Raw genomic sequence first — 13721 nt, forward strand, 5'->3', positions numbered from 1 at the left:
GTAGGGAATGTGGGGATCATATGTCCATCAGGGACCCCCAATATGATTGCCTTTGGTGCCTGTCATCTGACCATGACCTTGAGGGATGCTCTTCGTTTCACCGTATGAACCTGATGGCCCTCAAGGAGAGGGAAGCAAAACTGTTCATGGCTCGGATGAAGAAGCAGAAGAGGGGTCGGAAGGGGACAAAGTCGAGGTCGAAGTCGCCAACTCCACACACCTTGAAGTCGTCGAGGAAAAACAAGAAGCAGCAGCATCATGGGTCCAAGCGTCGCACTTCTAGAGACAGGTCACCGAAGTCGGGGTCCCCAGCCCTGCTTCGTTACAGACAGGAAGGATGACATCTCGCCTTCACCTTCACCGCAGGTGACTCCAGTGCTTTCTCCGACTCCGAGGGACTCTCCGGTGGCCAGCGAAGACACTCCTTGACCTTAGACCTTTCCACCACCGGCTGCGGTGTCTCCGGCGCAGCACCCTGGACCAGCCTTGTGACCTTGGGCTGATCCAGATCAGGTGGTTCCGGATCCGTACCCACCTTTTCCGGCTCCAGGTGCGGCTCCTTCACATTTTTTAAATGCAATGTATGAGCTGTTTGCCAGGGCGGTTAACCCATCCGGTGCACTAAGTGGCTCTTTTGGACTGCTTTCCTTCAACATGGGGGTACAATATCATTATGCCCAGGCACTCGTCATGCCTTTCATGCCAATGAATATTCTCCGGTGCCGTCGGGCTCCAGTCCTGTGCCGTCTCGACTTTATGAGGCGCCTCCATCAACGCCGGCTCCTAAGTCACCGACGTCGTGTCTGGCAGCGCTGACGCTAATACTGAAGATACAATCAAGATGGGAGGCTCGGAGGCTCCTGGAAGAGGAGGAATTCCAGGAGCAACAGGAAGAAGCGGAGGAAGGGGAGATACTGGATCCCATGCATGATTTTGAAGGGCTTCAGGGGCTAATAGGCTGGATACATCACCAGAGTGGGAACTCTCTTCTCTCAAAGCTCTTCCTTCTCAGGATGTTTATTTCTATCATTCTGTCATAAGGAAGGCTGCTGACCATCTGGATTTACAGTTGCCCACTGCAGAGGTCAAATCAAACATTTTGACGAAGGTTCCTCTCCCCCTTCATCAGTGATGGAACCTTTGCTTCCATTCAATGAAGCTTTGACGGAACCCATCTTGGAAGTTTGGCAAAAGCCTATGTCTGCCCAGCTGTATCCAGGACGGTGGCCAGATGATACAAAGTTGTGCCTGGGGATCCAGCATTTTTATTAACACACCCTTCACCCGAGAGTTTGGTAGTTCAAGATTCATATTTCCTCTAAACAATCCTCAGGTTCCTTTCCGTCCACTCCGGGGGATAGTGACTCAAAAAACACTAGAACAGTTGGCTAAAAAGGTATTCTCATCGGCCAGTATGGCTTTGAAGTCGACTAATGCTATGTGCTTGTTGGGACACTACATCCATGCGTTGATGTACTCGGCTAAGGATGTGATTCCTAAATTGCCAGAGGATGTCCAGGGCCACTTCGCAGAGGTGTCGGCGGACACTCAAGCTGCAGCCCGTCAGGTTATTCAGTCCGGACTTGACACGGCTGACATTGCTACGGTGATGGGCTCATCGCTGGCAACTAGGAGGCATGCCTGATTGAGAGGATCAGGTTTTCCACAGATGTTCAGTCCACACTGTTGGATCTTCCCTTTGATGGCTTTAGACTCTTTGGGAACCAAAGCGGACTTAGCACTACAACGTTTTAAAGATAGTAGAGCTACCGCTAGATCTGTAGGTTTGCAAATCTTGGCCTAGGGGTTTTGTATACTGAAGATTTCGGGGATTTGGGAAGGCTACTCCATTTGGGGCCTGTCAGCAGCAGCAGCAGCAGCAACAGAACCCGCTGTATAGACCATACAGAGGGAAGGGAAGAGTTTGTCTGCGAGGACCTGCTCGCCAACAAGTCTCCTCCTCCTCCTCTCCTTTTTTCCCAACTGGCTCTGCTGGGGAGCAACTCTAGATCCCCCATCTTAGAGCATGTTGGACCAGTGGGAGGTTGGGTGTCCCATTGTCTACAAAATTGGAAATCCGTTACATCAGATCTTTGGGTTTTGAATCTTGTAGAAAATGGGTACGTCCTTCTTTTCCGGGAGTTTCCCCCTACTTTTCCCCCTAGTCAGGGCTGGTGTTTGGAGGACCATCTGTTGCTCCTGCAATAAGAGGTACTTTCCTTACTACAGAGAGGTGCGATAGAGGATGTTTTTTCCAAGCAGGAAAGGGGTCAGGGATGCTACTCTCTGTATTTCCTTATCCCCAAGAAGGACGTGCGATTGAGACAGATGCCAGACCTCAGGGTCCTACATTTTTACAACAAACAGGAGATATTCAAGATATTGACCCTGGCTCAGGTTCTACTGGTGCTGCAGCAGGAAGACTGGATTGTGTTGATCGATTTACAGGATGCATAATTTTACATTCCCATCCTGAAGTTGCTTTAGAAGTATCTCCGTTTTATGTTGGGGTTTCAACACCATCAGTTTGCGCTCCTTCCGTTCGGTCTTACATCCTCACCAAGGGTCATCACAAAGGTAATGTAATGGCAGTGGTAACAGCACATCTCAGAAGGTAGGGGATTCCTGTTTTCCCTTATCTGGACAATATGCTGCTGAAAGCAAAGTTGCCAGAGATGGTGTTTCTGGTTTTGTATCATCTGCAGGTAACAACACTGCTGCTGTTTGACTTGGGTTTCTCGATAAATGTACCCAAATCTCACCTGGTCCTCTCTCAGTGCAACCTGTTCATAGCGGCAGTACTGGACACTACTGTGAGTCATGCTTTCCTGCCTCCTCAGAGGATTCCAGACATCCAAGCTATGATTCCATTGTTTCAAAGTGGAGCAGCTGTTCCAGTCCTGAAGGTTCTGCGCCTGCTCGGTCTGTTCACTTCCTGCATTCTGTTGGTCAATCATGCACGCTGGCACATGAGGGCACTCCAGTGGCGCCACCACAGGCAGTTGTTTCAGCACAACAGAAATCTCAGGGAGGTGGTCAGCATCTTCAGGGACACTGCAGCTGAGCTGTTATGGTGAAGTGTTCCAGGCAACCTGTCTCAAGAGAAGCTGTTTTAACCTCCTTCTCCGGTAGCCACAGTGATAACGGATGTTTCCACTCTAGGTGGGGCGCTCATCTGGGGAATCTGGAGATCAAGGGTCTTTGGTCTCCAGAGGAATGAATGCTTCATATCATTTTTCTAGAATTGCGGGCGATACGTTTGGCTGTCAAGGCCTTTCTTCCTTCCCTTCACGTTCAGTCAGTTCAGGTCCTGACGGACAACACTTCTGCGTTGTTGGACATAAACAAACAGGGAGGGGTAGGGTTGTGTAGTCTCTGCGTCTCTGGTCCTGGGCTCAGGACCATCAGATTTCCTAGATTGCAAATAACAGGGGAGGAGCTACGCCACGAACCAAGATGGCGCGTGAGCTCCCGGCTCCGTTGCCCTCCGCCGGCGGCTCGTATATCCTGCTCACCATCCTTTGCCTACGCCGGACTCCCGTGTGTATGACGATCGCCTGGTGCCGTTGGTGCAATCCCGGTCTTTCTACCTGTTTGGGTGGCGGAGTTCTGTCGTGGTCTATTCTGGGCCTATTCTGGGACTGCCGCCGGGACCTCGATTTTTGGCCCATCCGGGCTGCCATCGATCAACAGCGGCTGTGGGACCAGAGTTCCGTCCGGTCTCCCGAACTTGGTCTTTCGCAACTCTGCCTCGTAATCCAGTCTCCAGCTGGCGCTACAGACGTGTGATCGTGTCGGACGGCGACTATCCTCAGTCGCGGTTCGGGGACACCTGCCCGGAGACTCCGGTGGGGGAGACGGGGTCGAGGGGCTGTTCCCCGTGACTGGCGAAGGTTTCGAGTTTGCCACTCGGAGAGCGCCCGCTGCTATCATCGGCTCGGTGTGTACCTAGTACCTCGGAGGTGAGTCCGGGGCTTGAGTCCTGCCTCGTCTCTCGGCCTGGGAGATGGAGGGGACGGATGGCGCACCGTTATTGAGATCCATAATGGCCGCTATTGGGGCACTCCGTTTCCAATTCACCGCCACGTATAACCGCCTCGCTGGACAGCTGGATGATATCTGTTCGCGACCGGACGACGCGGCTACGACATGTGATCAGCATGTTATGGTACCGGTGGATGATTTGTCCCATCACTCTGCGGTTCCCGGACGTCAGCCTGCTTTAACCCATTTGGATGCTTTTGGCCTCGCACATGCCGCACCCAGAACGGTTCTTAGTTTTCCCTGTACGACCCTTGCCCGGCGCAGCATCGTGGCTGGAGGTACTTGTCGCCCAGCACAGTTCTTCGATGACCATTGGAAGGGTCTGCTTTTCACTTTCGTCTATCCCGGTTGGTTGTCGCCTTTTGTGCCCGGCCTTTGTTCTGGTTTTGTTGCCTCGAACTTCCACGGACGCTGCGACTGCCCCGGGACTGCCGTGGTTCGAAGGGCATGGGGCTCGATACGGAATCGCACTGGCCAGGGCTGACTTCATCCTCATTTTGACTTCGATTCATTACCATCCATTACCATCGCTTTGACCGAACCGGACAGTTTCTCTTACTAGTGATTGTTGTCACTTGGGCGACACGCATTTCTATGCATGTCCGAACTTGCCAGGGCTGATTTTGACTTCTGGGGTTGCTATTTTCAGGGCTTTAGGCTGGGATTTACCATACACTTCCCAGGGAGTCGGGTGGTCTTGGTTGATGACTTCCCCACTTGGACGCTTGATACTTGCTTTTAATAGATTGACAATATGCTTTGGGGAAGTCGCAAATGGTGGAGGGTATAGGTGGCCGGGAGTGTGTTTGTTCTTCTCCTCCTCCTATTTTTCTTTCTCTTTTCCCTTCTTTGGGGCAATTTCTGGGCGACAGGCACGCTGTTAGTGGGGTAGGCTGTAGCCATTACGGGTGTGCAGGGTGGTGGGTGTGGGGGGGGTTTGGTATTTTAGTTTGTTTTGTTCTATGGCCCCTTTTCTCTTTTTTCTCTCTGTCTTTTGGGGGGGCTTTCTGCCTTTACAAGGGGGTTGGCTGTCTTCTTTTTATCTCACTCCTTTCTCTGTTTGGCGTCTCTATTTGCCTATGTCTTTCTGTCACCTGGGGGTGGGTCTCTGGGATGGTGCTCTACTATATCGCTTGCTGTTGTATTGCCTGTCGTTCTGGGTTCGCCTTGGCGACCGTATTGTTCTGATGACTGTATGGTTCGTCACCTGATTCCGGTTGACCTGCGGGACACGTCCCCCCCCCATCTCTTTTCCGTTTTTAATTGATGATGTGACGCCATTGACATTGCAGCCGCCACCACTTCTATGTAACCTACAAAACTGAAAACCTTGTATATTTTTCTGCTGTGGGGCGCCTACGCTCACAGGTGGTACATGTATTGCTCATTCTACTTGGTCGTGTTCCTGTGCATGTCTCCTGGCTTCATCCGCTCCGCTTGCGGCCGGCCCCTGTGGTTGTGGGCCTGCGCATGTAATACTTTGCATATTTTAATAAAGGTTTTGGAGAAAAAAAAAAATCTGACAGGGGTGCTGAATGTGCATGCGGACAGTCTCAGTCGGCAGTACTCGGCCGATTACAAGTGGCGTCTTCATCTGGAGGTGGTCCATCCCATTTTCAGAATGTGGGGGTATCCTTGGTTGGAAAGGTTTGCTACTCACAATAACGCGCACTGCCTGTCGTTCTGCAGTCTCCAGTATCCAATGCGCGGAGCATTGGGGGATGCATTTCATTTGGATTGGGGCTCTCAGCTTCTTTACATGTTTCCTCCCATACCCTTGATTCCTCGGGTTTTGAGGAAGATTCGCGAAGACCGGGCCCAAGTAATATTGATCGCCCAGAATTGGCCAAGAGCGTGTGGTACACAGACCTCCTTTTTGCCTCTCATCGCACCCTCCGCTCCGTCTCCCCCTAAGGACAGACAGTCTCTTGCAGTCGCCAGGGCGGGTTCTACACCCCCACCTCCAGAGTCTGCACCTTCATTCCTGGAGATTGAACGAGGCTACCTGAATTCTTTCTCTTTCCCACCAGATGTGGTGGATGTTATTTTATTGGCCAGAAGACACTCCACCAAATATGTCCACTCTGGTAGGTGAGCCAAGTTTGTTAAATGGTGTGGAGAGAGATCAATTGATCCTTTGCAGGCTCATTTATTTGATTATTTGAGTTTCACCCTTTCCTTGGCTCATCAGGGTTGTGCTGTAGCAACTGTTAAAGGCTATTTGTCTGCCCTTCTTTGCTTGCTAGACCAACCCTATTTATTTAAGTCTCCTATAGTCATGTGATTCCATAAGGGTCTCACTAACAGGTTTCCGCCACTACGTTTATCTTGCCTCAGTGGGATTTAAATATAGTTCCTACTTTCCTGATGGGTTCTCCCTTTGAGCCTCTATCTACATAGTTGTCCATAGAGGCTCCGGTCGTTCAAGGCGCTTTTTAGGGCTCGGCTATAACGCGCTTGCAAAGCGCGTTCTCACCAGAGAACTATAGTCGGCGTCTCAGCAGTCTGAGAACGCCGAAGGGAGACAAGACCTGGCCGCGCGCAGCGTTTTCCCATAGGATAACGTTGTGCGCGCGGCCAGGTCTTGTCTTCACGGCATGCATGGCAGGCCGGATCGCGTCGCGCGCCTCTGTGGAATGCAGGGGAGTCTGCAGAGAGGCACGCAGCGCTGATAACAGCTTCCCTGAGTGCCCCCCTCCCTTTCAGTCTTCCTCCCCCTCTTGAGCACAGCCCCCATTGGATACTTCCTCATGAAGAAATGTGACGACACTGTTGGGAAATCCGTCCCCGCCTCTGCAGCACACATGGCGCTGCGTCTCCTCCTGTTGCACTCATTGCTCCAGCAACTACCACAGACCCGCCTTCACCACTTTGACTCTGGCAGGGGAAAAGGTGTGTGTTTATTTATTTAAATTGTGTTTGTGTGGTTTCAGCGTGGTTGAAAACTAACAAGGATCAGCTGAAAACACCAGCACTTGCAACTTGTGCTTTCAGCCGATCCTCGCCATTCCCCCTAGCCCCTCGCTCTCAACTGTTCACAGAGGAGCATGCTTGTCTTGGCTTCCGATTGTGCCGGTTCCCGCCCCCCCTCCCTCCGCTGTCCGTGTCTCCGTTTCCGGCCCCCCTCCCGCTGTCCGTGTCTCCTTTTGTCAGGCCGGTATTTTTTTTTCTTCTCCTTCTTGCAGGGGAGGCGGGTGCGTGTCTGACGGGGAAGCCGAGGCTGGCAGAGAGGGGAGGGGAGAGGGGGGGGGAGCTCCTGTGCCCCTGGGTCCAGGCCTGCCAGCATGGCCCCGCCTCCCCAGCTCTCGCCCTGCCGCTCCCTGCAGACACTGCATGGCATGTCAGCTGGGTAGTGCCAATGCCTGTGAAAATGAAGTGATGGCCCTCCCATCATTGGACAAAGCGACCATCTGTTGCTCCCTGCACAGGTTACATAATCCCGCTCAGTACAGACACCGCACAATGCACTAATGATATTTAAAGTTTGACCCCCAACACTGTACAGCGAGGAACTTTCCTATTAAAGGGACAGTGCTTGCGCACGCATCTGTGTTGGAACATTTGGGGTAATCTGCAGAGCCGCTGTTGTTGACAGTGTTGCACAGCTTTCTGCGGGCTTTCATTGCCTTTCCTTTGTTGTACCGTAGAATTGACGGGCGCAGGCGACATATCGTCAGGCCGCCGCAGATCCCCCTGCTGCGATATGCACAGAAGGCTCTGTGTGTGTGTGTGTGTGTGTGCGCGCGTGGGTGGCTCTGTCTGTGTGCGCGTGGGTGGCTCTGTCTGTGTGCGCGTGGGTGGCTCTGTCTGTGTGCGCATGGGTGGCTCTGTCTGTGTGCGCGTGGGTGGCTCTGTCTGTCTGCGCGTGGGTGGCTCTGTCTGTGTGCGCGTGGGTGGCTCTGTCTGTCTGTGTGCACGTGGGTGGCTCTGTCTGTGTGCGCGTGGGTGGCTCTGTCTGTCTGTGTGCGCGTGGGTGGCTCTGTCAGTGTGCGCGTGGGTGGCTCTGTCTGTGTGCGCGTGGGTGGCTCTGTCAGTGTGCGCGTGGGTGGCTCTGTGTGCGCGTGGGTGGCTCTGTGTGCGCGTGGGTGGCTGTGTCTGTATGCGCGTGGGTGGCTCTGTCTGTGTGCGTGTGGGTGGCTCTGCTGTCTGTCTGTGTGCGCGTGGGTGGCTCTGTCTGTGTGCGCGTGGGTGGCTCTGTCTGTGTGCGCGTGGGTGGCTCTGTGTGCGCATGGGTGGCTCTGTCTGTGTGCGCGTGGGTGGCTCTGTCTGTGTGCGCGTGGGTGGCTCTGTGTGCGCGTGGGTGGCTCTGTCTGTCTGTGTGCGCGTGGGTGGCTCTGTCTGTGTGCGCGTGGGTGGCTCTGTCTGTGTACGCGTGGGTGGCTCTGTCTGTCTGTGTGCGCGTGGGTGGCTCTGTGTGCGCGTAGGTGGCTCTGTCTGTGTGCGCATGGGTGGCTCTGTCTGTGTGCGCGCGTGGGTGGCTCTGTCTGTCTGTCTGTGTGTGCGTGGGTGGCTCTGTCTGTGTGTGGGTGGCTCTGTCTGTGTGTGGGTGGCTCTGTCTGTCTGTCTGTGTGTGCGTGGGTGGCTCTGTCTGAGTGTGCGTGGGTGGCTCTGTGTGTGTGTAGGTGGCTCTGTGTGGGTGGCTCTATGTTAATGACTCTGTGTGGGTGCAAATGCAATAGGTCTCACATTTGCGAGCGATTAAGCTATTGGCATTGTAAATGACAATGTCATTTATTTATGTTTTCAAAACAAAAACATAAATAAAAATAATGTCATGCGCAATGCCAATGGCTCTAACTATAACAATGCCGAGACCATTGCATTGTAAATGCTTGTTCTGATTGCGATTACCTCGGCTAGTGGGGTTAGTGAGCTTCAGGCTCTTAGTTCTAAACCCCCGTTCACCTCTATTCATGTAGAAAAAGAGATGTCCAGGGCAGGCAACCAGCTGCTAGGTCCCATATCTCAGTCTCACTACTCCTCTCGCGGGTGGCCTTAGCCGGGCTAGCACACCTCAGCACGGGTCGATACATCGCCCACTGAGTGCAGTTGGAGTCCAAACCACCTCCCAAAGTTTTATGGGGGGTGGGCATGCTTCTGCTTTCCAATTTGGTATCACCGCTCTCATCAGCCCCTTCTCCCAGCCGAGTTTAAAGAGCCGGAGACAGTGTAGGCAGCTAAATGGTCCCCCGGCCTTCTTACCCCTGGCCGCCATCTCATCCCTACCTGGCTACTGCCTTGTGTGCCCCGCAGACACGATTCGTCATTTTCACACTACCCAGGGTCTTGCAAAGAATGCACACCATGAGGTGCTCTTTCCTCCCACCGCTGGTCAGTCTCTGCGGTGGTCCAGCTTGCCATCTCCATAGTGCTCTCTTGAGTTTGCGGTCCAGCGGAAGGGGCTGCTTTCTTCCTGACCCCAGAAGTACGTGTGTGACCATGAATTTCCCCCAGCGGTCTCCGACATTCTGTGCGGCTGCTATTTTTCTCTGTGTGGTCTACTTACCTCACCGGCTGTGCGGCGGAATTCTATGCAGCCTAGGGTTCCTCGGGTGCTACCAAGCAGTTGGACGTTTTCTCCTATCCTCAGCTATTCAAATCCAATGTTTGGTGGCCCCAGAGAAGGCAGCGGAAATCAGCGCTAAATGGGCACGGCATGGAGTGGGGAGAAAGACTATTCAATCCGTCACCATCTTGGATTTGCCCTCATGTTGGTTTATTTTAAAGGTTACCTAAGTGAAATTCAGCATACAAATAAGACATATGATGATAGGTAAATGTAGCCTCTGATAGGATACAGGTGTAAATGGTCTGTATTTAAAAAAAACATTTTCCAAATAAAATATGTATTGAAAAATATGTACCATTATTCGACACACAGCCAAGACTATTCCAGTGTGTACTTTAATTAATATTCCTATGAAGAGATATGATTACAAGTAAGTACCTTTTCCTTTTGGTTATTATTATTATTTTTGGCTCCAATGGAGAACCGGAAAAAACTGGTGAAAGTGAAGTTACCAGCTTCTATTGCACGTTATGTATTGCTTCTGAGGTGAGCTCTAGTGTAGTCCCTTTGCTTCGCCAGTGAGAGTGCCATCTATTGTAAGTGATTTGCTGTTAGTGGAAAATGTTTGAAGGGCCAGTCCAGCCTGTAGGAAGAAGTTTCATGTATGCAGGAGGTAACTTATACTTCAGAAATAGTGTAACAAAAAGTGAGCATTAACTTTTTTCAGGGGGTAGGGGGAATGGGTCCTGGAATTGTTTTGTTTTTTTGGAGACCAGAAAATCTACCACTTACAGTCACTAACTTGTTCTTGCATCCAGATCTTTGAAGCAGAAGGCCAGACATGTCAGAGCAAGACTGTGACATTGTATCATTTCTGTATGACACCTCAGTCTTCTAAATGGTTTTCTAATTGAGGTGCAATAGTGTTGAGAACCTAAGGCTCTCTAGGTTAAACACACAATACTCTGACTTCACCAGGACCCCAGGAAAGGGCATCACAGGCTATGCAGACATTCATTTTCACGCTGTTACTGCATGGCCACAACTGCCTTGTCAGTGTGAGAAGCAATTGATGATTTGTTGTTCTGCAGTGTTGTCTACAACCAAGATTCTCTAACATTTTAATTTTTTTATCTGTAGAAATGAACTGGAGAATACAAACCTGTTGCACCGCATACCTATCAGTCACTTCTGGGATCAGAGTGAACCACGGCTGATTGTCTGTGAAGCAGAGTCGGCAGTCCCAGGCACGAAGGAAGAGAAGCACACTAGACATGCAAATGAGAAGAATCTTGAAAGGACTGGGAACATGGTACTTATGCCTTCAATGATATATTGCTGCTCTTTCCAGCACCAAGTGTTAAATACATAATGCAAAACCAGTGGAGTTAGTATTTCAAGAGCATGAGTGGAAACATGAGGGCAAGAGGAGGAGAGAATGTGTGCGTGTAATCTAGAGGGGTGGAAACAGTAGCATGGAAAGCAGTTGTATAAAGAAGAAGAAGGAGAAGGAAAAGGGATGTGAAAGATATAGCAAAGAGGCAGAAGGGCAAGGAGCAGACAGTGTGTGAGAGAAAGATAGAAATGGAAAAAACAAGAAGTAAGGAGAAACAAGGGTACAAAAGAGGATTTGATAGAGAAAGTGACTAAATGAGAACTTAAAATTAATGATGGGCAGTGAGTGTATGGGTGAGAGAGGAGGTAAGAAAATTGTTACACAGCTTTGGTGTGTAACTTGAGAGGGCTGATTACATTTTGTATTGACTTCTTGATTTCGATGCCGTGGCATTAAACGTTTCTTTGACCTTGCCAGTTGTTGAGTTATTCAGTGAGGCGAGTAAGCAAGACGTTTGTTGGTTCCTCATAGGTGATGTAGCAGATTTTGAAGAGAAGCAGGAATTTATATGTATCTTTTAAAGATCCTTTCATGGACAGGGTAATGTGGTTTTATTTCTTTAGGTTTTCAGTGAGTCTAACAGGAGTGTGCACGATTTTCTGTATTTGGAGATGTAGGCAGGCCATGAGTAATTATTATCCATCTCCAAAAGAGAGATAACTCATTGCTAATTGATCTAACCTTTCTACTAGCAAGTAGTGGTGTAAATTCTCCTTATTTAAAAGGACCTCACCCACCAGTAACACTAGTGGCTTGTCTCATCCTCAGGTCCTTGTGTATCCGGATGGGGTCTGTGCTGCTTTAGCAGCTGAGCTCTTTGTTCGTATTATTGTGGAACCAATATTTAAAATAGCCCATTGGTGTCCCTTATCTTGAAAAATGTTTCTATAGAGAGTCATATTTGCGGCAGATTCTTTACTTTAGAATTAATGCCCAGGTGTTGTTCGGGCCCGCTTGCGGCGACATCCGCACCGGAAGTGACATGTGCAGTACTAATATAGGCACCACTCTAGTGTGCTGACGTACGTTCTTTTCTTTCTGCTCCCGTCAGTGCAGATCCAGGAGAAGAGCTACCCCCAGTCACTTTTTGACTGACCCTTTTTACGACCTTTTGTTGAAAATGTTTTGAGACATTGTCTCCTGTTGTGGCAGGGATGTCTGCGAGGAAGACTGGTTTTAAGCCTGTGTAGCCTGTCTCTGGAAAATATTGGTGTCTGACCCACGCTTCTGGTGCCTCAGGCACGCCCACAACGCCAAGGGATGTGTCAGTATTCGTGCCTTGCATCCCAAGGCTTGAAATGAGATCTAATCCTGTGACCACATACTTCCAAAAATTATTTCAAATGTTGTTGCTTAATGGACTCCTTCAGTAGTAGTTCCTAATCTCAAGAAGTTCGGACTATCTTGCCTTTATACACTTCCGTATCCTCAATACTCTAAGTAGCCAGTTATTTGTTTTTCTCATTGTATATATTTTGTTTATTACCTGTTCTTTTTTGCTTTTGCTGTTACAATGTATTTGTTATTTTCACAAAATACCCTAACTGTGTTTTGTTTTTATCTGTTTATTACCAGTGTTTTCAATGTTTAACTTGTTTTGCTATTTGTACGGCGCCCTGATACCCGGACGGGTCATGTTCACACTATAGAAAACTCCTAAAAGAAATAAAATAAAGGGATTGCTCCCTCAAGCTCCATGCTGCTCAGTGTGTGACGCCGAGACGGTCTCGATCCCGGTTCAGAGGAAGGTCCCGGGATCTGTCGCAGAGCCACTCCAAACGCTAGTCATCACACTTGAAGTCGTCCAGGTGTTTGAGTAAGTCCCACAAAAATAAAAAGAACAAGAAGTCGAAGAGGTCTTTGACTCTGCCCCGTCTGTCGAAGTCATTGGACGAGGGATCGTCGGCATTCGAGGTCTGGCTCCGCAGATAAGCTTGCGCATAGGCTGCCTCTGGGCCTCCTTGAGTTTCCGGGAGCCGGAGTGACCCTACCTAACACTGAGAGTTTTATGAGGCCATGCACCTCAGATTTGGGTGGACCGTCCCCGCTGGGGTGCCTTTACACTACGCAGGCTCAGGAGGGGCCCCTACTGGTCTTTGGCTCTCGGGTTTCGGACCGGCACCAGTCAGGCTTCCTTGACCTTCCTCTGCGCCAGCCCCACTAACAGCATCCCTAGTGCTGCCCCCACTCTTATCCCCGACTCTGACGGAGCTGAATTGATGTCTTCTGACACCAACTCCTGCACGGACTGGAGCCAGGCTATCCAGGCTGGAGCTATGCCCTGTTTGTGTGGGCCAGGACTTGGGGACGAATGGGAGGGTCCCCTGGACCCTGAAAAATACCAGTCTCTTGATATCACTGACGAGAACTGGTGTGAAGATTTAGCGGATGCCAGTGAATTGGACACCTCCCCAGATACTGGTTGTTCTCTCCTCCTACCATGGCTATGGAGGAAGGAGCCTCAGTTGCTATGGTGCTAAGGAGAGGGGTAAACATCCTTTACCATGCGTGCGATACAACTCATGCCATTACAACGCAGTCATTACAACGACCACGATGTGACAGTGCATACCACAACGACTTGCTGTAGGGGGCAAAAGCTGTTGGATTTAAAACCCAACACCTTCCCTACTGTTGCACAGACTTCAGTAAGAATAGTAAATTATACTATTCAAAAAATGAGTGCCCCCCCCCTACAGCAAGTCATTGTAATGACTTGCATTGTAATGGTCGGCGATGTAACAACACAGTCGTTGTAATGTCCGCGGTGTA

General features: G+C 50.4%; 1 protein-coding gene across 1 annotated transcript in view; it reads left to right on the forward strand.

Annotated features, from left to right (window-relative positions):
• The window catches only part of IFT140 (intraflagellar transport 140), a 1386753-nt gene that overhangs the window by 775765 nt on the left and 597267 nt on the right, over positions 1-13721 (forward strand). Inside the window, exon 16 of the mRNA XM_078662938.1 lies at positions 10694-10865. Within this exon, the coding sequence (XP_078519064.1) occupies positions 10694-10865 (172 nt within the window). The remainder of the gene's footprint in view (positions 1-10693; positions 10866-13721) is intronic.

The sequence above is a fragment of the Lissotriton helveticus genome, chromosome 10 (genome assembly GCF_964261635.1).
Source record: "Lissotriton helveticus chromosome 10, aLisHel1.1, whole genome shotgun sequence".
Taxonomy (NCBI): domain Eukaryota; kingdom Metazoa; phylum Chordata; class Amphibia; order Caudata; family Salamandridae; genus Lissotriton; species Lissotriton helveticus.